The 27,875-nt window shown below is 41.0% G+C and overlaps 1 protein-coding gene across 3 annotated transcripts in view; it reads left to right on the top strand.

Moving 5' to 3' along the window:
- Positions 1–2,889: 2,889 nt before the first annotated feature.
- The window catches only part of LOC122804952 (retinol dehydrogenase 12-like), a 495,784-nt gene continuing 470,798 nt past the window's right edge, over positions 2,890–27,875 (top strand). For 2 of the 3 annotated variants that reach the window (XM_044075182.1, XM_044075180.1), the window contains exon 1: positions 2,939–3,021. Coding sequence is in view for 1 of the 3 variants with exons in the window: in XM_044075181.1 (XP_043931116.1) it covers positions 2,943–3,021 (79 nt within the window). In the remaining 2 variants the exon portion in view is untranslated. Of the gene's footprint in view, positions 3,022–27,875 lie in introns of all 3 variants that reach the window. The other variant, XM_044075181.1, reaches the window with a different exon arrangement.

Genomic DNA, 27,875 nt, shown 5'->3' with positions numbered 1-27,875 from the left:
TTCTTTATGTCTGTCGTATATATTTATCAATAAACAGGATGTATTATTGCTTCATTTATGGGCTATATCCTTCTGGACAAGACTAGTGTTTATTCTTCACTGTCCTGCAATACTCATGTTTATTTATAAGTCCATGCTGCAAATTCCAACATCCTAATTAAAAAAAGTAGGCATTTAAATAGTACTGCATTTCTGCATGTGAACCTTTTCAGTACTGTCTGGTGCAGTCTGTGTATGCAAATCGAGTGGCTGTATTTAAATGCCATTTTTTTTTCCTTTTTACACTAGACAGTGCAGAATGTAACAAAACAACAACAGCCTGTGGATAGCCTGTCAAACCAGGGGTATCCATGGACACAAGGGCATCATGCATCTGCCCATGTTGTTCCTATTATAGTCTTCCACCAGTGTCAGGATCATAATTGAAGGCACCATCAGATGCAAAAGCATGCCTTTAGCAGTCAAAATACCACTGAGTGATGTTCCTTGTTTGAAACTGAACATAGCTGTACCCTTCAGTCCACCTCATGTTGTGAATTTACAATGGGTGTTATCATGCAGGGTTTCATGGCATATCTGGCATTACTAATAAGATGCTCCTGGGAAAGTCAGCCCTCACAAAAGGTTGGTGCAGATTACAGATATGTTGCAAGTGGGAGTAATGATAACTGCTTGGGTGGCCTGTAGTGACATTGTAGATGATACTTTCTGCATGACTGACCACCTGGCAGTTGATTTAGTGATACCTTTTTGTGTTAGTGTACGTCTTTCTCCGTTTGTCAGGTGTGGCCAATATTTCAGCATTGGTACAGTCTATGGTCCTCAGTACCTCAAGGAAATGGGCTATATCACAGAATTCCTGCATTACATTTCTTCTCTCCTCTGTGGTACATCCGAACTAGATATGTGCCCCAACATGGTAAAGCATGGTGTTGAGACTCTGATGGAGTATTTGGGAAGTGGGTGTTTGAGATACTGCCATAGTGTCCTCAGTAGAGACCTGAAAGGTTCCTGTAGCTAATGTATATAAACCCACACATATCTTGGTGTCCACTGGAATAGGTGCCAAATGATTCTCATGGAGCTGCAGAAAGGCTGACAGGTCCACAGTGTCTTGCAAATTGTCAAATCCACACAGTACTGGACCACAGTGTTGGTGTCTTGGAACCCATGAATCATTAAGTGCATTTGGATGACACTGCACCTTTGAGGGTGGCTACATCACTGTCTGACATGACACCTCTGAGGATGGCTGCATTCAATGTATGACACTGCACCTCTGACAATGACTGCATGCACTGTATGACTCTGCACCACCCAGGGTGGCTGCATGCACTGTATGACACTGCACCTCCATGGGTGGCTGCATGCAGTGTATGACACTGCACCTCCATGGGTGGCTACTTGCACCATTTGACACTGCACCTCTGAGGGCAGCTGTGTGCACCATATGACACTGCATCTCCAAGGACAGCTGTATGCAGTGTATGACACTGCACCTCTGAGGGTGTCTGAGTGAAGTCTCTGGCACTGCACCTCTGGCAGCATGCACTATATGACACGGCACCTCTAAGGATTTATTTGTGCACTGTATGACACTGCACCTCCAAATAAATAGCCAGTATCCTTACATTGTAATAGGTTTTCAAACAATGTATATTTTAGGAAGGGTACCTTGTGAGCACAATGAGATGGGACAGCAAGTATATAGAGCCCTCCTACAGAGAAGAGAAGTTTAATTCCAGACAGATTGCCTAATATACACCACTGAACCAATTTAACAAGACAAACGAACAGATATGCATACAGAGATAGACAGAAATATATAGATACTAAAAATAGATACTAAATGCAAAACACTGTAAACCCATGAACAAAATGTTAACATAGGAAGAGTTGTGGGGAAAAAGAAATCTTTTTTTAACTGCTTTCATCCTGTTAGTAGAAAACAGCCAATGGTTTCTTTTTGTTACATTTAAAGTGATGTAAGCCATGGTAGTGCAGCGGTAGTGGTTTTGCCTTACAGCAAGAGGTTCTCCTGTTCAATTCTCGGCTAGAGTGCCTTCTGTGTGGAGTCTGCATGTCCTCCCCATGGTCGAGTGGCCTCCAAAAGACATGTGTGAATGGGCATACCTTTGTTGAGGATTAGGTGTTGGGCTGGCAACTCGGCACCATACAAATTGACTGCCAATCATTAGAGCACCGGAGTTCCACTGTGGCAACTCCTAACCGGGTAAAGCCGAAAAGACAAACAACATTTAAAGTAAGAGAAGCAAAGAAGAAGATGCACTAATGCTTAGTAATTAGCAGATATTTGCATTCATACAATTGTCAGCAAATAAACAGTTCAAAGTTTTTCATGACTGACAGATACAGTAGCAAAACATTCATGCCCTAACAGCAGGTATTTCCAGTTTTAAATGTAGTCCAGCAGCTAGGTGGTTGACTTGCATATCCACCCTTGAGCTAAGAGGTACAAAAATATTTCTTTTGCAATGGCAGCTTCTGTTCTAGATTCCACTAAAAACTCTACCATTGCTAGTCTTTCATTTAGGACCCCCCTATTTCTTTCTCTATGCCTGTACTCTGATATCAATACTTGATAGGAAAGGCAATCTCTAACCTATGCGTCATATAAGCTACTTTTATGAAGTCACAATGTCAATGTTTTTTCCATAAGAAGTTGCACTGAATGAAGAGACACCCCATGTTTTAATTAAATTTCACGTCTTTGCCATCCACAATCTCAAAATGAAACCCAACAAAATGAAATAAGGGAGCAATACCCTCTGTGTTTTCAGTAGCTTCTAATCAATGTAAGACGTAACAGGAAGCCACACAAAGTTAGACTCCTCCTAAAAGCTGTGCAGAGTATCATAAGTCAAAACTTTACTGTAACTGTGCAAAAGTTCTCATCTGCAGCTGAAAGTGAAGGAGTCAATATGTCCTACAGATACGTTACAGAACTAACCACAGACCTTATCACTTGGTATGCAGCAGTTGTGGCAGTGACAGTAACCAGTAAGTCTCTTCACTGATATCTCCATTTGACTATAAAGCTGTGTGTGTGTGCCCTGTGTGTAAATGCTGAGGACAGCTATGCTGGATTTTATCCAGAGCAAGGAATGCAGAAGCATGCAATCAACATTATAGGTTATGTGGCAACAGGAATTAAAGTGTTATAACTCCCAGCATTAAGTGACATAATAGCGATACTTAGTCAAATTAAAAATCTGTTCACGTTATATTATTGCAATAGTCGAATAAACAAAACTCTGAGTATGTATGTATTTATCTATCTATCTGTTGTAGTTTATTATTGTAATGGTAGAATGAAATAAATATGTCTGTATCTGTTTACAGAATAGTATTGTAATGGCAGAATAAAAATCTCTCTGTCTATATATCTATCTACCTGTATATCTAAAGCAAAACAGACAAACAACTAAGTTGTGGTTCAGGGGCATTCTAAAAAACACAGGATGTATTCTGACCAAATACAAGTATTTTTTTTTTTATATTTAAGGACTTAACGCCACAGAAAGTAAAAGGAAAAAAGAAACAGCCAACATTTTTACCCTATGTAAAGTAAGTTATGCCTATGAGAAAATACTGCAAGACTGTAAAAGTCAGAAATTAACATGCATACGTCTTTTCAACCATACCTCTCAGCTCAATGGTGGATATATAAGTTGAACACCTAGCTGTTGGACTGCATTTAAAGCAGGAAATATTTGCTGTTAGGCCATGAATATTTTGCTACTTATCTGTCAGTCATGACAAACTTTGAACTATTTATTTGCTGACAATTGTATGAATACAAATATCTGTTTACCTGCTAATTACTAAGCATTAGTGTATTTTCTTCTTTGCTTCTTTTACCTTACACGTAACAGTAAAAACCTTTAGATGTTTTCTTTCTCCAACTTTAACATTTGAGAGTTTAAAAAAAAAGAAAACACATACATGGTCTAAACAAGTCCTGCTAAGAAGACAAAACCAGTTAAAAAACTATTCCTTTTCACCCCAACTCTTTCTGTTAACATTTTGTTCATGAGTTTGCAGTGTTTTTCAGTTATGTAGTATCATTTCTTTCTGTCTGTATATCACTGTATGCATGCCTGTTTGTCTATTTTGTTAAATTAGTTAATTGGTGTATATTAGGCAATCAGTCTAGAATTAGACCCTTCTCTCTAGGAGGGCTGTATATACTTGGTGTCCTGCCTCAATGTGCTCACAAGGTAATCTGCCTAAAATATACATTGTTTGAAAACCTATTCAAATGTAAGGATATGGACAGTTTATTTTGTTTGGGACTAGTACAAGCTTTTAATGTGCATTCATGGTTGAGCAGAAACTGCTGTTACCTGGTCAATTTGCCAGTCGCAAAGTTCTTCTCTAACTGCATTGTGTGCTGTTTCTGGTCTTCCTGATTTGTTGGGAGTCGGCCTTCTGTTCACTCAAAATAAAAGGTGTATGGTTTGCTGGAAGTGCTGCAAACAACTGGGGTCATGACAGATATTTTTATTTATTTATTTATTTATTTATTTATTTATTTATATTTTACATTTGTTGACCGGGCTAGTCTAACTGGATACATGTCCATTTTCAGCAGAGGCCCGGGGAGAAAAGCTCCAGGAAAACATACAAAATTAATAGAGGCTATAACAGAAACAATGTAAGCAGCAGTAATTGTTACATAAAACCATTATACCAAAAAATTGATTAAATTTTTTTTTTTTAACAGAAGATGAACTACTCTTAGTAAATATAGCATAATCAAAATCTTTTAAGGGTAGTAAACTAAAAAAGGTATAATATACTTGTAAACATTGAATTTATATGCAAAACAGTATATAGAAGCATTATAGGAAGGGTGTAGTAGATGTAGGTTGAAAATTAGAGTCAAGAAAAAAATGTTAGTCAGGGTTGGTACAGGAGCATAACCAGTGGTTATTGAGAAATAGTTTTAGATTTCTTTTAAAAAGTGGGAGTGAGGTCTGAGATGTAAGGTCAGGCGGTAGTTGATTCCATACTTTTCCGACAGAGTAAGAGAACAAGGAGTCACCTGCTGAGTTTTTTGATTTGGTAGTATTCATCAGCATTTTGTTTGAGGAGTGTAGATTCTTGAGATTATTATATGGTTAAATGAGACTAGAGAGTGTAGGAGTGTTGCCGGGTTGATAAAGGGTCTTATGGGTTATAGTAAGTTGGTGGAATTGAATCTGATTAAGAAATTCTAACCAGCCTAGTTGTTTTAGATTCAGACAGTGATGAGTTCTGAAAGGAGAGCCTGTAGCAAATCTGGCAATATTATTATAGGATATAGCTAGTTTGTTAAGGTTATTTTTGGAGAGGTTGGTGTATATAGGAGAGGCATAGAGAAGGGTTGAGATTAAGTGAGTTCTGGCTATAGCAGTCCTAGCTACTGGTGTAAGAAAGGGTTTGATTCTGTAGAGGGATCCTAGTTTTCTGTTAACTAATTTTATTGTGGTATTTATGTGAGTATCAAAGTTGAGATAATTGTCAATTGTAATTCCTAAGAGTTTAGTGGTTGGGTCAGGAGAAATAAGAGTACCATTATTGGATGTGAGAGTGAAATGTAGAGGGTTGGACTTTTGGGTTGATGTGAAGAGTAATAGTTTAGTTTTTTGGGGGTTTAGTAGGAGGCAGCGGTTAGAGAACCAATGTTCTACAGTATTGAAAGCTTTTTGTGTAAGAGACTGACGTTCAGCCTGGAAAGTGGCTGAACAGATTATAGTAGAGTCATCTGCATATTGAATGCAAGTGGAGAGTGGAATGGCTAAATGGAGGTCGTTGATATAAATGGAAAACAAGAGAGGGCCTAATATGGAGCCCTGTGGAACACCTAGTGAGATAGTAAGGTGATTAGATAGTTTATTTTGACAGAGTACAGCCTGCTGTCGGTTTTCAAGGTAAGATATGAACCAATTCATAGATAGAGGGTCAAGTGAAAGGGACCTCAGTATATGTAGAAGGAGTTGGTGATTAACCATATCAAAAGCTTTAGATAAATCGACAAAGACTGCAGAGGAAAGAATATTTTTGTTACGGTTTCCTTTGATACAGTTTGTGAAGGATACCAGGGCAGTAGTGGTACTGTGGAAAGGTCTGAATCCGTGTTGACAGTTAGCCAGTAGGTTGTGATGGAGAAGGTGGTTAAGCAGTTGTTTGTGGATGCACTTTTCCATTATTTTTGCAAGTGGAGAGAGTAGAGCTATGGGACGAAAGTTGGAAAAGTCATTGGAGTTCCCACCTTTATGTAGTGGGATGATATGAGACATTTTCCAGATAGCTGGGATAGTACCTTCCTTCATGGTTCTATTTATCAGTATGGAGATGGGATAAGCTATAGCTTTAGCTCCTTTCTGCAGGAATTCAGATGGGAGTTTATCAGCTGAGGGGGTAGCTGGTTTTAGCTTTTGGAGAAGGGAGCAGATATAGGATGTGGGCACTGGTTCTAAATGAAATAATGGGGGTGGCTTGGTAGTGGGAGTTGGCAGATTGGAGGTATCGGGGGATAGATGGCTAGCAAGAGTTTGGATAGTGTTAGTGAAGAAAGAATTGAAGGCATTAGCTGTTTGTGTTAGATTTTCAGGGTTAGAGCCTGGAGGGTTGGGGTAATAGTTTCACCTGGGTAAAGAAGTTTGTTAATACTAGTCCAGAATTTTTGTGGTTCCTTGAGGGAGGATTGTTGTAGTTGGAGATAGTAGTTCTTTTTGTCTAGTAGGATTGCTGTTTTTGTATTATTTCTATGTTGTCTAAAGGTTTGGTGATCTATAGGATTCTTAGTAGTTCGCCATTTTTACCAGGATTTGTTTCTGAGAAGGATTAGTTGCCTAGTATTGTTAGAGAGCCAAGGAGCAAGTTTAGCTTTATTTCTAGTAGAACGTGTCCAGGTTTGTTAAGAATGTGGAATTTAAGTATTCAACTGCTTTATTTATAGGGAGGGATATTAATGGTGACCAATTACATTGTTTAAGTTCTGTTTGGAACAGCTCGGGGTTAAAATGCTTTGTGGTGCGTACTGTTATGGAAGTGTTAGGGAAAGTTGGGTTGGTTTTATGTCTGATTATATATATCAGCAAATGGTCACTTAGGTTGTCTGGGAGAGTTCCTGTTGTGTAAGTTTGGTGAGGACTATTAGTGAGTATCCAATCCAAGGTACTTTCTTTATTGTTAAGTCTATTAATTCTGGTGGGGGAGTTTATAGCTTGTGAGAAACCAGAAAGGTTAATATGGTTGGTAGGGTTTGTACTGTTACATGAATTCCAATCTATATTAAAGTCTCCTAGGACTATGGTTTCTTGTGGGAAATTAGAAGAAAGCCAATTTAGGATGTATTTAAGTATGCAGATGTTATTTCCTGGGGAAGATATGAACAGATGATTTTTATGGCTTTATGTGTGTTAAGCTGGAATATGGAGATAATTATTTTGGCACTGTTGTCTAAAGATAGGTTAAGATTTACAGTGCTGAGTTGTATTTTTGCTTTATAGAGAATTACTACCCCTCCTCCTTTTTTGGATGTGCAGTCTAGTCAAATGGGGTGATTTTATTGTCTTTTATTGTGGGTTTTAGCCATATTTCTGATAAGCAAAGGATGTCAAATTGGTTGATATCTAGAAGGGCATGAACTTGAGCAGTTTTATTGCAGATACTGTGTATATGAAGATGAGCAATAGAGAGTGAATTAGAAGGTTTGATAGGAGGTAGGGTGCTAGTTTTGTATTGGTTACAGTTTGCAGTTGATGGGATGGGATGGAGTTTGGGCCAGGGTTAGGATGAATGTCCCTGTCTATTAAGGAGTGGAGGAATATAAAGTGCTTAGGTTGGAGTAATCAAATTTTTTTAGTTTTTAGGTCGCTATATTTGATGTGTACTAGTCTGTGATATTTAGCTAGTAGGTAGCTGGGTTTGCAAATGAAATATAGGAAGTTTGGAGATATGGTTAATGTTGGCATGAAAGTGTGTTTGGAAGGGATGAGGAGGGTATAGTAAAGAAGTTGTTCATAGGAGGTTAAGAGATAGGTTGTGGTTAGAGCAGGTAGGAGTGAGACCAGTATTAATAGTTGTAATTGGTATGGCATGGTTGAGTTGGACTTAATATTGATAGTGAGGTGTGAGTTTAAAGTTGAGGTAGGTTTTATAGGCATATTAGGAGGTGTGCCAGTAGGTGGTATTTATTACTAAGGTGGATGAGAGGTAAGGTATCAGTGGGTGTGTTGTGAGAAATTGAGGCTGGGTGTGGTAATGATGTGATTTGTGTGATTGGAGTAGGTGTAATGGGGGTGTGTCTATAGAGGAATAAATCTAGGACCACTGGGGGCAGGTAGAAATTGGGGCCAGGGAAGGGGAGCGGAGTGAGCCCGAAGGGCAAACGGAGCAGGTAGAGACAAGAGAGTTGACTTTCAAGGAAGACAATCTGTTAAGTGGGTGAATTCTGCAGGTAAGTCTGAAAGTGAAAGAATGTAGAAGTAAGTTGTGAGGCTAGTAAGAGGAAAGTAAGGATTTCAATGAAGTAGAATGTGGTTAAAGAAACCCTAGGACAAGGGTGAGAAGGTAAAAGAGTGAGTCAGTGAAAAGCAGAAGCTGAAAAGATATATGATGTTGGTTAGCATACATGTAGCTTAATAGCATTAAGATACTCCATAACTGCATTTATACAAAATATGGGAAGCATTAACTATACCTGGTTCTAATGCTTCTGTTGTTTCTGCATCTTGGCATTTACTTCACTGAAGTCAGAAAACTTAAGTTGTGCAGTAAATTTAAATAATTTGAAACCTTACTCAGTACAGAATCACAGTCACTGTTATCTGCGGTACCACGGAGTGGCTGATGTTATATTTACAGTCATTTAACAAACTGTCTGCTTTTTTGTACTTTTTTGTAACTCGCATGTTTTTATTTTAATTACTGTAGTAGAATTTACTTGATTTGGTCTGTCTGTTGCTGTTAAGGTCATAAAACTGATTTATCTGTTGTTATCTCCTGATGTTTTGCACTAGTATTGTATAAAAGGTTGGGTGCACACCAGGAATTATGTGACCTGCATTGTTAGGTTGCCTTTCTAACCCACTTTCTAGCACACCCTCCTACACCACTTTTTCTCATTTTATCCTTAATGGTATCTACTCTTTAAAGAAAGAGGGTATCCCCACACTGAACATATCTCCAGGACTCTCATCTATCAACACCAAGTACTTGTGCTCGTCAAGCCTCTAACAGGTAACTGAATTCATTGTATGTCCTATTATTTCTTGGTTCAATCTAAAATACTTAAAATTAATATAGGGGTGTGCATACTAGTTTGTCGCCATAAACTCAGTTCCCCCCTCCTTACTCAACCCTTGTAGTTCATCTCCCAATCTACATTTTCTCACAAAATAAATACAACATTTTTGCTAATTTACTACAGCTTAGATATAAAGCCACAGCATTCCATCTCCTTCTCTACACTGACCTGGATATGCAGCGTTTGAACAGTTAAGGAGGGTTTCACAAATTCTTCTTTATTGCCTCAGCATCAATTATTGATGACCTAGTGGTGTGCTGTGATTATGATTCACACACACACACACACACACACACACACACACACACACACACACACACACACACACACACACACACACATTCTGCAATATTTTCCAGAACACAGGGTAAAAACTTAACTCTCAAATACCAAAGTGCTTCCTTCCCAAGTTTGTTAATTCTGCTTCCACTTAGTCAGGATTAATATGACATCAAAGCATTGCAGGCTGCACTGAAATACATAAACCTAGAAGCTAGTATGTAAACATTAGCTACACATCAACCATAAGCATTCAAAGTTAGATAACTAAATTCATCTGCTGAAAAGATTACGTAAAAGCATTTATTTTTCAAATAAATATATTTACAATATGGAACCCACACAAGGATTTGTAAAATAAAACATTCAAATAGATAGATAACGGCAGTGATTCATAAAACTTTCCTGCGTTAAGAAGAGTACATTTATATGTTGAGTGGCTACTCACGGGGGGGGGGGGGGGGTGATATTCAGAGACACACGTTCTGCTTAGTTTTGCCACCTTTGGAACAGGCAAAGAACTGACAAAAGTCCCACAGTTTTAACTTTTGGAACAGACAAAATCCTGACAAAAGACAGATCTTTTGCCCAACCCATTTCCCCATTTATTGGCATAAACAGAACCACAATTTGCTCCCATGGCCACACCTTGGTTTTGATGATACAATTGTCCCTCATTAGAAATATAATTGCTGGTAAGGGCAATTTCAAACAAATCTTCAAGTAAAATTTTCCAACAGACTGGTCTAATCATTCCAGCCTTTGGTTTCAAGAAACTCGCAGAAACAGTTCAATCCCACCTCATGTGGCATCGCTGTGTATAAATTAACGACGTCAATAGAGACCAGTAGGTCATTCTCCACATTGTCTGTTAAATTAAAGGCTTTAAGATGATAATGCAATCCTACCTTTAATGGGGCGCTGGCTCAATTCTGACACTTTCATTGGTTGCTGAGGTATGATGTCTTACATAAATTCCTGGTCCTTTTTCCTTGCATTTATCTGATGAAGTTTTGTGGTGAAACAAAACGAAGGCGCTTATCATATTTTAAACAGTTTTTATTAAAGATGTTTTTAATTGTCCTATTTATTATATGGCATTTTGTGAAAATTTTCTTCTTCTTGTTCTGAGCAGACCAGGGTTTGTAAGCCATTGAGCTTTTGTGGATTTTACTTCAGTTTGTGGCTTTGTTGCTTTTTTAGCTTGTGAACAAAATGTAAATGCATAAAGGAAAGTCAAGTGATCTAGTAAGCAATTTAGGAAGATTTACCCCAGAAATGCATTGACTCTCAGAATGACTCAGATTTTTAGAATCATACTCACCAATATCCAATTTCTTGACAAAGACTCTGATTTTTTCCCAATTGTCAGGAAAACTTCCTGAAAAGTGGCAACCCTAGTATCGCTAGTGTGGAATGCTGCACAGTAGAGTCGGGCATGTTACATGCTAATGGCTATATAATGACACAGTTATGAGCAACATATTTAAACTAAGTGTTGCAGTGTAAGCAAATGAGACCAAATAGGATGTCAGAGTGGTATAAAAGCTGTGCCACTGAGCTATGCACACTGTATAAATGAACTCTGAATGCTCATATTCATGCAAAAAAAATTCCTAAATAATATTAGAGGTTGCCATGGCAGTAGTAAATGTGCATCTGCAAGAAGCTTTCATTCCCGCTACTACAGGCCATGATAGTGCACGCAGCCACCCTTGGAGGTGCAGTGTCATGCAATTCATGCAGCCGGAGATGCAGTGTCATACAGTGCATGCAACCAACCTCGGGGGTGTAGTGTCATACAGTGCACTCAGCTGCCCTCAGATGTGTAGTGTCATACAGTGCATGCAGCCGGAGGTGCAGTATCATACAGTGCATGCAGCTGCCATTATACAGTGCTCGCAGCCACCCTCAGAGGGGTGTGCCAGACAGTCATGCAGCCACCCTCGAAAGTGCAGTGTCATCCAACTGCACTTAATGTTTCATGGACTGCATGACAACAACACTGTGGTCTGGTACTGTGTGGAAAGGGACAACTTGCAAGACACTGTGGACACATGCTAGCCTTGTCTGCAGCTCCATGAGATTTATGAAGCACCTATTCCAGTGGACACCAAGGTATGTGTGTCTTTACATATATTAGCTACAGGAAACTTTCATGTACCTACTGAGGACACTGTGGCAGTATCTCAGACATCCACTTCCAGAATCCTCCATCAGAGTCTCAACACAATGCTTTAGCATGTTGGGGAGCATATCTAGTTCTGATGTACCACAGAGAAGAGAAGGAATGTCATGCAGGAATTCTGTGATATAACCCATTTCCTTGAGGTAGTGAGGACCATAGACTGTACCAATACTGAAATATTGACCACACCTGGTAAACTGAGAAAGAGTTACACTAACACAAAAAGGTATCACTAAATCAACTGCCAGGTTGTATGCCATGCAAAAAGTATCATCTACAATGTCTCTGCAGGCGATCCAAGCAGTTATCATTACTCCCACTTACACCATATCTGTAATCTGCACCAACTTTATGTGAGGGCTGACTTCCCCCAGGAGCATCTTATTAGCAATGCCATATATGCCATGAAACCCTGGCTGATAAAATGCATCACAAATCCACAACATGATGTGGACTGAGGGGTGCAGCTATGTTCAGTCTCAAACAAGGAACATCACTCAATGGTATTTTGATTGCTAAAGGCATGCTTTTGCATCTGATGGTGCCTTCTAGTATGACCCTGGCACTGGTGGCAGATTATAATAGGAGCAGTGTGGGCAGATCCATGGTGCCCTTGTGTCCAGGGGTGCCCAAGGTTTGATAGGCTACCCACAGGCTGAAGTTGTTTTGTTACTTCCAGCACTATTTAATGTAAAAAAGAAAAAAGAAAACAGCATTTACATGCAGATTGTCATACACACACTGCACCAGACAGCACTGAAAAGGTTCACATGCAGAAGTGCATTACTATTTAAATGTATTTTATTTTAATTAGGGTGTTTGCACTTGCAATATGGATGACCAGTCCATCTCAACCCAAAGGGACTTATAAAAAAAACATGAGTATTGCAAGACAGTGCTAGTCTGCTCAGGACTCTTCAATGTTACTCAGGTTGTCATTGGATCAAGCATTGGGGATCACCTCCTGAACCACGAGTCCTGGTAAGTAAGTCATTATGCCAGCTTGCATGTGCATGCATATGCCATGGTGGAGTGGCTAGTAGGAAACACACTAGGAGTAAGTCCCCAGAAAAACTGCTGTTACTGTCTTCTTCTTCTTTTGGCTGCTCCCATTAGGGGTCACCACAGCAGATCAACTGTTTCCATTTCTTCCTGTGCTCTGCATCTTGCTCTGTCACACCAACCACCTGCATGTCCTCTCTCACCACATCCATAAACCTTATCTTAGGCCTTCTTCTTTTCCTGTTACCTGGCAGCTTCATCTTTAGTATATTTTTCCCAATATACTTTGCATCCCTCCTCAGCACGTGTCCAAACCAATGTAATATTGCCTCTCTGGCTTTGTCTCCAAACCTTCCAACCTGGGCTGACCCTCTAATATACTTATTCCTAATCCTGTCCATCCTCATCACACCCAGTGCAAATTTTAACATCTTCAACTCTGCCACGTCAAGCTCTGACTCCTGCCTTTTTGTCAGTGCCACTGTTTCCAACCCATATAACATAGCTGGTCTCACTACCCTCTTGTAGACCTTCCCTTTCACTCTTACTGGTACTCGTCTGTCACAAATCACTCCTGACACTCTTCTCCACCCACTCCATCCTGCCTGTACTCTCTTCTTCACCTCTCTTTCACACTCACCATTACTCTGAACTGTTGATCCCAAGTACTTAAGCTCATACACCTTTGCTACCTCTACTCCCTGCATCCTCACCATTCCTCTATCCTCCCTCTCATTCATACACATATAGTCTGTCTTAGTCCTGCTGACCTTCATTCCTCTTCTCTCTAGAGCATATCTCCACCTCTCCAGGGTCTCCTCCACCTGTTCCCTACTCTCACTAGAGATCACAATGTCATCTGCAAACATCATAGTCCACAGGGACTCCTGTCTGATCTTGTCTGTCAACCTGTCCATCACCATTGCAAATAAGAAAGGGCTCAGAGCTGATCCATGATGTAATCACACCTCCACTTTAAACGCACCTGTTACTCCCACCGCAGACCTCACCGCTGTCACCCTACCCTTGTACATATCCTGTACCACTCTTACATACTTCTCTAACACTCCCGACTTCCTCATACAATACCGCAACTCCTCTCTAGGCACCCTGTCATATGCTTTCTCTAAATCCACAAAGACATAATGCAACTCCTTCTGACCTTCTCTGTATTTCATCAACACTCAGAGCAAACATCGCATCTGTAGTGCTCTTTCCTGGCATGAAACCATACTGCTGATCACTAATCATCACCTCCCTTCTTAACCTAGCTTCCACTACTCTTTCCCATAACTTCATGCTGTGACTGATCAGTTTAATCCCTCTGTAGTTACTACAGCTCTGCACATCACCCTTATTCTTAAAAATCGGTACCAAAACACTTTTTCTCCATTCCTTAGGCATCCTCTCACTTTCCAAGATTTCATTAAACAATCTAGTTAAAAATTCCACTGCCATTTCACCTAAACACCTCCATGCTTCCACAGGTAAGTCTTCTGGAACAACAGCCGTTCTGTTCTTCATCCTCTTCATAGCTATCCTTACTTCCTCCTTGCTAATCCACTGCAGTTCATGATTCACTATCCGCACATCATCCAACCTTCTCTCCCTCTCATTCTCTTCATTCATCAACCCCTCAAAGTACTCTTTCCATCTGCTCAACACACAATCCTCGCTTGTGAGTACGTTTCCCTCATTATCCTTTATCACCCTTACTGCTACTGTAAAAAATTAAAATCAAAACAGTTACATGCTGAACATAATAAATATCATGACAGGGACTGCAGCTGTAGTTTGTCAAACTGGCAAACGTCAACAGCAAAAATAAATTAATAAATAAATAGGCTCCTGTCTGAGACGATTGCTACAGTTTCAAATTTACAAAACAAATTAATTAATTTAAACAGCCACGACTGTTTAAAGAATGAAACGCATGCCAATACTGAATAAGCGCCAGCCATACATTGCAGGTACCACACTTCCACCCAACCGCACATGAGTCCAACATCTTGCAGTTTAACAGCTATTTATCCTTTTGTTTCATCCTTTTCCATTGCAGAAGCTGAAAAGAAGATAGTCAATTGTTTAAGAAAATATACTGCAGTTCAGAGAGTACAAACCTGAGAGAAATAAAATGGGCATCCTGTTCCCTGATTGATGGAGGACTGCCAGTAATTATGTGAGAAGTAGGACAAAGTACGAGTGTGTTCACCTCGTAGCCATTCAGTTATGGCGACTACTGGATCACATAAATGTGTTCCCTACAACATCAGCTTTATATAATCAGAAATGTACTCTAGATTGGCTGGTACAGATATCACATGTGTCCTTATTTGCTTTTATTCAGTTTTTGGGAAGGAAGACAATCAGAGCATCCTGCTTGCTCTCTATGTACTTTTGCCTGCCAATTTCTGATTGTGTGCCCCAGTTGTAGTTTGTTTGTTTTTTTTTTGTGCTGTTTTATTTATTTATTGATTGAATGATTGATTGATTTATTGATTGATTGTTGTGGTTTTGCTTGGTATTATAGGTCATAGCTAATTTATTCACAATAAAGTAATACATTTCAAATTTATTGTTTCATTACAATTAAAAAGAAAATAATTCAACCAGTTTTGAAGACTAAAGAAATTTTAAGACAAATATCCTATATTTCTATGCTTCTCACGTTCTGTTATTTATTCGTCCACAGACTCTTGCTAGAATGACTTTCTCACTCAATACCTACTTTTTTCTTCACAGATTATCTAAGCACTGATTGTTACTAGGACAGATGTTTATATCTAGCAACATTTATTCATAGTTTTGTTGGGGGAAAGCTGCAGGACTGAAGCTTTTTTGAGACTTGATAGTGATTGCATGGAACAGCCTTTTTAGAAATTCTCTAAACTAAAAAACAGTGAATTACATAATTAATAGTACTGATACAGACCTTTTCCTTAGACAGGTAGAAATTAGCTGCTGCTTAAGAGCTTTGCAGACCCCTATCTAAGGTGGGGTAAAGGGGACCTGTTTACAAGCTATCATTGAGAACAGTACCAGCATTGTTGACATTCGTTCATTTAGAGCTATCAGTGCTGGTACCGAATGAATTCCGGAAATGTTTAGTGCTTTGAGTGGCTGTAACTTTAGCAAGAAGGCACGGCAAACATTGTTATGGCCAGCTCTGTGGGCACTACAACATTGTTACAGTTACTGTCAGCTCTGTAGGCACTGCAACATTGTTACAGTTAGCAATGAAGTCTAATAACTTTTTTCGTTTCATCCTCAACTGCAGAGACATCTTTTGCTTTTTTTTTTTGCTCATCAATTCAAATTTGGAGAGGTCAATCAGGCTGACTGTTCTGGGTGCCAATTTACCTAAGTAGTGTTCTATAAATCTGAGCCAGTTTGTAATCTTTCTCAGAATTTCTTTCTCTCCTTCAACCTTGACCTGTAATTTGCTACAAAGTGGGCAGGTACAACAAAAATCTCAGAGGAAGAAAAGATGTATCAAGCTTCGCTGCACAGTCTGTACAAGACAGCAAAAAGAGAACAATTCAATTTTTCCTGTTAATTATTATGAATTTTTTGTTCACTGTTATTACCACTGAAGCCATTGGGATATAAGAAAGAAAGACATCTCTATGAAACTTCTCCAGTTTACAAAAGGTCTAATTCAGGTATCCATTCAACAAAAAACAATCATATTTACTTGAAACTGTAAGTTGTGTGTTTGTGTTTGTGATGAACTGTGGGCTCTGGTGGTATGAATGTATGTCTGCTTGTATACAATTTCACTAGCAGTGGCAGTACTGCAGCTCAATGTATTGGACAGTTCCAGGGCAGCATGGTAGAGGTTTGAGCATTATGGGCATGCATCCTCACACAAGAACTGGTTCTACTGTGAGTTGTACTGGTTGTACTGTGACCCTGGCTAGATGTTAACATGCTGTGTGACCATGACTGACCTCTGCTACAAGGCTTGTCACTGCCAAGATTGCTATGACCATAGGGATGTCGTCTCTTTGGGTTAAACACCTCCACAGTATATGCAACTATGGAAGTTAAGGCTACAGGAGTGTGATCTGAGTTATCCATGTCCACAGTGGCTACTATATGTGGATGGCACCTCAAGCCTGGCAGGCAAGCTTGATAGGGCATGCAGTTCCATAAGTAATCTCACATACCCGGCATCACCCTTTGGCTGTGGTGGTACTAACCTATCCCTCCATGATAGCCCTGCACAGCCATTGAAACACCAACCTCTGAGGGGGTGGTAACTCTGTCTACATCAAGCACTAGTACCCAACTCAATGTTTTTTACTCCTTCTGTAGAGAATAAGGGAAGAGCCTGACATTTGTTCTCTAGGGGTACCACACTTCTCGGACTAGCAGTGCCACAGTTATCTATCCTCTTTGTGTGATGTGTGTATCTTATGTATGTCCTCAGGTGTAGAGGCTGTGTCCATGCTTTGTCTTGGGGATAAGTGGTCAGATTCTCTGCATCCAGTACACACTCTGTACTCCCTGGCTGTGTCAGCTCAGCCCTGCCACCATTATCAGACATTGCAAGTCATCTATCATAGGTTGGCAGTTCCAACGTGGTGGTGCAGGAAAAGAAATCACTTGTGAATACGCAAAGCACAAGATCCTGTTTAAGCATGACCCTGCAGCAGAAGAATACAAGAAAGTGTGGTGTAGAAATAGTACCATTTTACAAGCAATCATTTGAATTTCCTACCTTGTACAGATAGATGATCATGCAGTGGGAATCCTGATATTCCCGTATAACCCAAATCAGTCAGTTTTTATAAGTTAGACAGTGACTTAGAGGGTCAAAAGGATTTACAAGCAGTCTTATACAGAAGGAGGTCTACAAACCTGGAGAATTTCAGTAGATATTCCTGTTGGCCACCAATGTTCTATCGTGGTATCCAGTACCACACTATGCAACCATATGGAGGTATTAATGCCCCTGACAGATGTCAGGAACTTTTCTCTTTCCATGAGGTGTGGCTTGACTGATGCTTCACCACCCATCAGCCTTCCCTCCCCTGCCTGGTGAAGAGCTCTTTTTTTCAGATGCATGTGTAATGTCAATAGTCCAGCAGTGCTCTGTTTCCTAATGCAGCACTGCCATTTTCTATGCTTTCTTCACTTTCTCCATGAAGACATTAGTCAAAGGCTGTCACATGAGGGCTGTGAAGGGCCCCATTATAAGACTGAGGCCTGGAATACTTTGGATCAGGCAGTCACCAGTGTCACTGGCATATCACCATGGGGGAACAGTGCCATCACCATTGTAGTGACATCCTAACCTCCTAGGTCAGTGAGAAGATGAAGTTAGAGAGTGAGCACAATCTATGCACTGTAAGTAAAACTTATGTTAGCTACACATACAACCTGCAGTGCATGCTATCCACAGATCATATATAGAGTTGTTTTTACTTTTGTATCTCCTGATGGCACTGCAGAAAATAAGTGGCTGAGGATAGTGCACCTAAGAGAATACAAGGTGGGTTGTTACCTTATGTTCTACTCTCTGCTTCCTTTCCTTTGTCATCTGTTTCTTATATTCCTATTGATACACTTTAATGTGGTCAAAAAACACACCTTAATCATGGCCCTTTAAGGTTTCAAATCACTTTTCCTTCTTACCACTACTGTGCACGCAGGATTACGAAGAGCCTTATCGATAAGTATGTCCAGTGGACAATTACTACTGCTGTTCATCTCACCCTGGTGCCACACTGTAGTACTGTGCACTATTCCCACAGACCCTGCTCTAGCCGCAACAGGCATTTTTAATTATGCTGTCATCATCTCTCTGATCTCCATCGCTATTCAGTCTTAAAGTGAAGCATCAAGTAGACATAGTAAACAGGGATCCAAATGGAGAGATGATGTCATCAGCAAGCAAAGGAGAGTAGTATTGCTGGAAGTGAATTCATCTTCAAGTCTTGCTGAGTACTTTCATGTGGTGGAACCTGATTTTACAAAATCTCAACAAGACGACACTCATATATAGACTGTATTTTATATAGCATATATCATGGACACAGGTAGGTTAAAATACAAATGACTCCTTGGTGCACAAGTCCCAGGATAAAGTGCCCAGTCCTGGTATGAGCACTGGAACCAAGACTGGGAAAAAATGACAGCATGGAATCCTGAAGACATGCAAACATTCCTACAGTGGGGTTAGACCAGGCTCAGGGGTAGGAGAGCCCACTGTTGTAGAAGGAAGCAGTTGTCCAAAAAAATCACAAAAACTTACAGGCCAAAAAAGAGCCATAAAGATGACAGAAAGAGCTATTGAGGAAAGGAAAGAAATTATGTATTGTTACCATTATGCTAGAAGCCCAGAATTTCCAGATAGATGATATCCATACAGATTGTGAGAAAAATTAGAGGAAATAAAAACACTTGCACAAGAAAAAAATACCTGTCAAAAGCTTCAGATGGTAATTTGTGTCCATTATTACAACAGATCCATGAAAAACAGTATATAGACTAGGAAACTTTGGGCTGTTTGGAACAAAACCCAGAGATTTTTGAAAGGTATAAAGAAACATGGACATGGGAAAGAAAGAGAGATCTGGTATGGAGCAATATTTATGCAAAGGATAAAGTCAAACTAATCAATAGAAAAAAAGCAGCTCCATAGAGATTTGAAGAGAAATACAGGCAACGGTACACAGATATGGAAATTTTCAGAATGCAAAAAAAAATATCACAAAGGGGGGAACATAGAACAGAAGATTAGTAAAGTAGAACTTAAACAGATAGAAGATGAAGTTATGGAATACCCGTGAAGTCAAGGAATTAGTGCAGAAAGTCTAACACAGGTTATGTCACAGTGTTATAGAACAACGAATAAGGAGAAAGAGGTGGCGTGGCAGAGTTCTGAAGAAGAAATATGGACATGGGAAAGAAAAAAAAGATATAATATGATGCAATAGTTATGCAAAGGAGAAAGCAAAACTAATAAGTACAAAAAAGCAGCACCAAGGAAATTTGAAGAGAAATACAGGCAGATGCATCTTGGTATGGAAATTTCACAATAGAAAACATAAGAAAACAAAGGGGGAAAGTAGAAAAGTGTAGTAGTAATGGAGAAGTTAAAGAAATGATAGTAAGGATTTAGAGTAGAAAATCCAACTCTGGTAATGTCACAGTATGATGAAACAATGAGCCCCCCAAATAATATTGTTTTCTTATTTACTTCAACAATGGTTACAGACATTGAAATAAAATAGCACAAACACTAGTAGCTATTTGCTAAACAAGCAATACAGTCTAACAATGGAAACAGACTTAGCATGAGCAGTAAACTTCTCTGCCATTGAAACTCACATTCATTGAAACCGCATAAAAGCCCACATTGAACTAAAGTGGAGAATTAAGTTTATCATTGGCCTGTTTTCTAACCAGAGGCTCTTTGCACACATTTTTAGGTTCATGCATACATGCATGTGGTGTTTGATTCACCTTCTTGATAGTATAAATTAAATTCCTTGTATAATACAGCACCACTTCTTAGAGTGTGTATTAGGTTTGGAGTTTTGAACATTGTCCAGTAACGAATTAAACAGACCCCGGGATTCATCAAGCTTGCGCCAGGCGCAGGCGTAGCGTAGGTATTCTAACGCCAGATATGGCTGCCAAGTGATTCAGGTATGGTCCAATTCCACGTGCACTACCAGCATACGCCAGAGCTGCGCAGCTCTCAGTGCATGTAGCTAATCACCCCATGCCCAGGAGTGTAGCATGCAATTGAAGGTACATAGCAATTCATGAAGTGGTGCAGGCATAGCATAAGCATACAGAAATGTAAACCAAAAAAATGGTTTACATTTTTTCAAACAGAACATCGGAGCCATGAAAGCAGGCCAAACTTGCGTATTACAAAGTTAACATATGCCAGTGGCTAAATATACAGCCAATGGCATAAAAAAACATGCACAACACATAAAAAATAACATTTAGTGTCATGGCCACAATAATGCAAAGTACAACCGCAGGGCATTTGTGCACAAACGGAACACAATGAAAATATATATAGATGTCATAAAACTGCAATGTTACACAAATCATGACTTCACCATAATAGTCAATGGTATGCATGCTACACCACAACCAAGGTGCAAGGGTTGCTAAGGGTCTGTGACAGTGTTCGGCATGGTAACTATGAATTAGTCATCAATGCCATGCAAATTAGGCAAGTAATACTGAATCGCAAATGCCTTGCCGCATAAGGCTGTACCACACGGTGTAGCAGTATACACAGAGGAGTGGCCTGGAGGTATACATGACATCAGGAGAGGGGTGTGCCACCATAGCTGTAAATACATTGGAGCATTGCTAATCTGTGTTGCCCATTGCTAAGCAAAGCCGCAGGATAGGGGTGTGGGTGTAGCCATAACTTTCCTTAGCTGAAAGCACACAAGGTGACTGAAAGCGCATGTGTACGCGGATGACAACATGCTCGAAACCCAGTAAACAGCTGTGCGCGACATGCACCACAGCTGAAACAGGAAGATTACGGGAAGACAATAAGGAAATGCTGCAGCAGGGTAATTGGAGTATAACTGAGTAATTAACACCTATTATCTCACAGTGAGCCATTGATGGTAGCTAACAAGGCTGCTAGCAGCAACCTGCAGAACAGGAAAGGGGAGGTGTCGGATTGCAAAGAAAAGAGAACTGTCACAGCAGAGCAAAGCAAACCTGCAGTAGATTGGCTATAGAACACATTTTGCAACACAATCCTGGGTTGGGAAAGTACAAAACAAGAAAGCAGGCTGCTGGATGCATGCCTGACAATGCGTGGGGAATCAGTTTGAAAAATGAAGGTAAGGGCAAGAGGTGATCTACGGCAGCCAAGTGTAATTCAACAGCAAAGGCACCACAATAGCAGTACCTGCGGTAAAACACATAAGTAAGATACCCTGCAGCTCTGATTGTACATACACACCCAATGGCATCATCAGCTTCCAAAGCACAATAGTATAAAGTGTGAAGGCACCTCACACACACTCGTGTATTTCCAAACACTGCACCATTGGTGTAAACAGATGGGGAACTTTTGCAATGTACATGTTGGGAGCTGCCATAGCTTTGATTCATCAGCATGTGTTGGAGACTGAAGGTGGTGTGGAGGATGATGCTGACAACCACCTCAGGCATTGGAGGAGGAGAAGAGTGTTCAGACCAAGGGTAACCTACCAGGGGCTAGATGATCTGGAGATAGTAGAGCATTACAGGGTGGACAGGGACATCATACAGCAAATCGTTGAGCTGTGCCTGCCACGCCTCAGAGCCAGAAACAACAGAGGGGAACCCATCCCAGTGGACACGAAGGTATGTGTAAGCTTGAGAATACTAGTCACAGGTACCTTTCAAAGTCCAACTGGAGATATCATGCGGCTCTCACAGGCATCAGCATCCAGGATACTCCACCAGTTCCTGGATGCCATGTTACCACATGCCAATGAGCAGATATACTTCCCCCGAACTCAGGAGGAGTTGGCCAGCAATATGCACCTTTTCCACCGTGTGGCAGACTACCTAGAGGTACTGGGTACAATAGACTGCATGCACATACATATCAAGTCACCACCCGGTGAGCATGGTAGGTGCTACATAAACCACAAGGGATACCACTCCATCAACTGTCAGGTCATGCGCAATGCCCAGGGCATTATCATGGATGTGTGTGCTGCCAGCCCTGGAAGCTACCATGACTCCCACATCTGGCATGCCTCACAACTGTACCAGGTATTTGTCAGGGGGGAAATCCCATATGGCCACCTTTTGGGGGATGCTGGCTATGCACTGGAGCTGTGGATGATGACTCCCATCAGAAATGCACACACAACCATGCAAGAATGCCATAATGAGGCACACGCACAAACCAGAATCATCATAGAGCATGTGTTTGGGATGCTGAAATCACGGTTCCATTGTTTGGACATATCTGGTGGAGCCTTGCAGTACTCTCCAGGCATGTGTGCCCACATCCTCATAGTATGTGCCATGCTACATAATATGATCCTGCGGAAACAGCTACAGCAGGGCATAATGGTGAAGGCCCTCACAGCCCACCGCAATTGGCAAGTGCACCACAGGCAGAGAGGGATTCAGACCATGAACACCCTGTGCCAGCCCCAGTAGGCAGACAGAGGCGTGCCCAGTATGCCCATGCCTTGGCAAAGAGGGAACATATAGCACATACACTGACAGTGTAGGCCCCTATGGACTGACACACTTCTCTACCTGCACACAGTAAAAGGGATGGCGCACACACATGACCACCTGTAAATTGTCATGTATAGGTGGTCTGCTGTATGCATCCTACATAGGCAGCCCTCAACTATTGCACACACAACTGCTATTGGCACATGGTAAGTCAATACCTGAACAGTAAATTAAGCTAACAGCATATGTTGATAATGTATGTATAGGTTCCTAGGTACATCGGTAGGTACATGCCTAACTGTCAGAGGCCATTCATAAGCCTAGCCAAAATATGTCTGCTGTTGCCACCCCATTGATTAACTAACTGTCCCTCTGTAGAGCAGAGCCAATTTCAGGGTCCCTGGGGTGTAACCACTATTCCCCATCCACTCTGCAAGAATTCCCTGGTGTGTTAATGAGGGGCTCCATATAATGTAATCAAGGATGTAGTTCCAAAGCATGGGGAGTACCCATGACAGGTATCTGTCACCCCAGCATTTTCCAGTTATGGTTGTGGCAAGGTGTAGCACATTACAGTGTGTAGCTCACTGTGACATGGATTCTTATAGCTGGAGCATATCCATTAAGCATCACTTGGACATACCATTAATAGGTATCATCCATATGTACACCAACTGAGTTACACATTTGTTTGCAGTATGGAGGAACAGCTGTAGTACACTCTACATACTAAACACCATAACACATATCCCAGATGCCTCAGTGGTAAAGCCACTGACTGTCTCATGCATGGTCCCGGTTCCACGACCTGCAAAGGCTGTTACGTAATTCTGATGTCCCGAATAATGGATGTTGGATGCAGGTCATTAGAGCATGATTAAGCACATGTTAGCGGGTTTTTGCACCAGTAAGTAAGCAGCGTTTAAACATGATTACACAGATATGCGCAACACAGGTCTAACCTTTGCTGAATATCACATAGATCACGGGCAAAGCTGCCCAAAACCACTGAAATGTGCGTTATTTACCCTTGTACTAATAGTGCATGCTCTGAGAGGTAAAACTACCACTGCCAGGAGTAGAACACGCAACCAAATACACAATCTTCACAATAACCTACCACTAAGCTACCTGAGATGTACCAACGGCAGGTGTGTATTGTGTCAGGTTAAAACACAAAAGGGCAGAGTTTGGGAAATAGTATACACCGCCATGTCCCCAGCGAAAGGTGTATTCTCTCTCTATATATAGATATAGATATATATATATATATATATATATATATATATATATATATATATATAATATAGAGAGAGAAAGGGTGATAGAGAGATATATGTCGATATATATGGATATACATATATATGCAAATATATAGATAGGTTAACAACATCTACACAACCATGGAGGTACATATAAATAGGATACTACCAAATACCGAATGCTTTACATACCGATGCGAGTGATCACGAGGCTTAAAGACCGAAAGACCACAGTACCGAAAAGTACAGTTTTGTACCTACCATAAATGTAGATGTCCGAGAGGTATGCATCTGCAGTCCTAACAAATGGGTTGTCCTGGCCTCAGGCAGCCCTTCGGTCGGCCGGATTCCAAAGTCTGGGTCTGGCCTCGGCTGATGTCGCACTTCACCCGACGTCATAGCTGCAGTTCTTCGGGTATAAAGTTATCAGCCGACGCCATTTTCCTCAGTGTTTCTTGCCCCAGATGCCAGGTGCCCTCTAGGAAGGCTAAATTTGGATAAATGCAAATGTTTCCAAACAATAGAGAGCAAATAGAAATGAACATGTATATACATATATACAAACAAATACACTATAATAGATTCCCCCAGCTAGCTACAAGATGGGCAAATACCCTAGGAGTACCACAGAGGGGAAGGAGGGTGGGTAATCCTGACTGCAGATGCATACCTCTTGGACATCTACATTTATGGTAGGTACAAAACTGTACTATGTCCTTCAAGGATGCATCTGCAGTCCTAACAAATGGGTAGAATACCATAGCCAAACTGGGGGAGGAGGCACTAAGGAGGCACTAAGAGTTTATGGTGTAGTTAAGATCCCTTGCAAAACAGCAGTGGCAAAACCTGCTCGGGATCTGGAGTATAAAGGTAGATTATAATGCTTGGCAAATGTATGCACGGAGCTCCAAGTAGCAGCCTCTAAAATGTCTTTGGTAGCCACTCGTGAAGAAAGCTGTAGTAGTGGCTGTAGCCCTTGTGGAATGAGGTCTGATGTTTTCTGGAGTTGCCTTTCCATGAAAAGAGTAACAAAATCTAATGCAATTTCCTATCCATTTTGAGATTGTTTGTTTTGAAATTAATTTTCCTTCCATTCCTGTTGCATATGCTACCAGAAGCTGGTCAGTTTTTCTATTGTTCTTGGTTCTGTCCAGGTAGTAGCGCAATTGTCTGTGCACATCCAAGGTATGCAGCAATCTTTCCCCCCTGTTCTGTGGGTTGGGGAAGAATGTTGGTAGGTGTATTGCTTGGTTTAATGATACCCTGGAGACCACCTTAGGCATAAAGGTAGGATTAGTTCTCATGGACACTCTATCCTGATGAAAGATAAAGAAGGGCTGTACTGCCATTAAAGCCTGTAATTCAGAAACCCTTCTAGCTGAAGTGATTGCAAGCAGGAATGCAGTCTTCCAAGATAAGTACTGTAATTCTGCTGTTGCTGCTGGTTCAAAAGGGGGGAGTGTCAACTTTTCTAACACAAAGTTCAAGTCCCATGTAGACAATGGTGGTTTCCTTGGTGGCTTTACATTTTTAATTCCTCTGAGAAACTGCCTGAGTAGAGGTTGAGAGAAGACTGGAGGATCCATGTTGTATTCTGCTGAAATTGCTGATGCATGAATCTTAATGGAGGAGTAAGACAGACCATTGTGGAAAAGCTCTGCTAAGTATTCCAGGATGTTAGCTATGTTTGCCAATGATGCATCTACTCCTTTTGTTGCACTCCAAATGAGATATCTTTTCCATTTTGCTGAATAAGTTTTCCTTGTTGAGGGTCTGCGAGCCTCCAAGATAATGTCTTTAACCCTTTGATTTAAATCTGGGTTATTTTTCCTTATGTAATGTTCCAAGCAGCTAGCTGCAGTGTTTTCAAGTTTGGATGCAGGATTTTGAAGTTGTTCTGTGTTAGCAGTAGAGGTAGTAGGGGTAGAGGCCATGCGTGTTCCCGGGACATACTCCTCAGTAGCGGGTACCAATGTTGCCTCGGCCAATCTGGAGCTATCAAGATGATCCTTGGGTGATTTTCTTTGATCTTCAGTAGCACTTTGTGCATCAAAGGAAGAGGTGGGAATGCATATGCTGTCAGGTTTTCCCAACTGAAGGATAGGGAGTCCACCTTCCAAGCAAGTGGGTGGTATGTCCTTGTGCAGAATTTTTTCAATTGGTGGTTGGGTGGGGATGCGAACAGGTCTATTTCTGGCAGTCCCCATTTCCTTGTGATGGTTTTGAAGATGTCTTGATGCAGCATCCATTCGTGGGCATCCGTGGTGGTTCTGCTTAAGATGTCTGCTAGTATATTTTCTTTTCCTGGCACGAATATGGCTTGGAGCTGAATGTTGAGGCTCAGGGCCACATTCCAGAGGTCCATTGCCATCCGGCATAGAGGATATGAATGTGTGCCTCCCTGTTTGTTGATATACCACATAACTGTGGTGTTGTCCGTCCTTTTCAGCAAATGACCCTGTTGTAGAAATGGTCTGAATGTCTGAATTGCCTGTTTTACTGCCAGCATCTCCTTTTGATTTATGTGTAGGTTCATCTGGTCTGGAGTCCATAAGCCTTGTATGCACTTGTCCACCATGTGTGCCCCCCAACCGAGGTCTGAGGCGTCCGTGGTGATAGTCTGGCTTGGGTGAGGCCTGTGGAAGGGCAGTCCTTTGTTCAATTGACAGGCCTGGGCCCACCACTGGAATTCTTGCTTCAGGCATGGAATTATTGGAATTTTGGTTTCTAGGCTGTGCTTGTGCTGAGACCATAAATTCCTCAGGTACCATTGCAACTTCCTCATATGTAGTCTGGCATGTGGAATTAATATTATGCAGGATGCCATGTAACCCAGGGCTTGCAGGATTTTCCTTGCTGTAAGCTGGTTCTGCGTTGTTAATGCCATGAAATAGAGTGGTAGCTGCTTCTGTTTTTCTGCTGTGAGGAATGCCATCTGGTTTGATGTGTCCAGTTCTGCACCCAGGAAGGTTATCCTTTGGGATGGTATCAGCCTTGACTTTTTTGTGTTGACTGTGTATCTCAGGGCTTGCAGCAGGTGAATAACCTTTTTCAAATCTTTTGTTAATTTGTCTTTGCTGTCCGCTTGTAACAGGCAGTCGCCCAGGTATGGATAAATTTGAATTCCCTGAAGCCTGCAATGAGCAATTACTGATGCCAGGCATTTCGTGAATACTCTGGGCACAGTAGATAAGCCAAAAGGCAATGCTGAGAATTGATAATGCTCTGATCCTGCAAGAAATCTGAGGTATCTTCTGCAATTTGGTCGTATGGGGACGTGCAGGTATGCCTCCTTGAGATCCAGAGTCACCAGCCAAGACTCCTTGCCCAGCATGGGAAGAAGTTGCTGTAGGGTCAGCATTTTGAATTTTGGAACAATGAGATATGTGTTTAGAGCGGACAGGTAGAGGATAGGTCTCCATTGTTTTTCCTTTCTTGGTACTAGGAAAAGCCTTGAATAAAATCCTTGTCCTTGTTCCATAGCCGGTACCTTTTCTATAGCTCTCATCCTTAGTAAGTGGTCTATTTGCTGTAGAGCGTTTGTCCTTTGGTTTGGAGGTAGGTTTGGCATTCCTCTCTTCCTTGGAAGAGTATGGAAGTGAAACCTGTAGCCTTTGTCTATTGTCTGTAAAGTCCATTTGTC

The sequence above is a fragment of the Protopterus annectens genome, chromosome 6.part0 (assembly GCF_019279795.1).
Source record: "Protopterus annectens isolate FY-2018-M chromosome 6.part0, PAN1.0, whole genome shotgun sequence".
Lineage (NCBI taxonomy): Eukaryota > Metazoa > Chordata > Ceratodontiformes > Protopteridae > Protopterus > Protopterus annectens.
The sequence above is the reverse complement of the archived record's forward strand: the minus strand, read 5'-3'. Positions and strand labels throughout refer to the sequence as shown.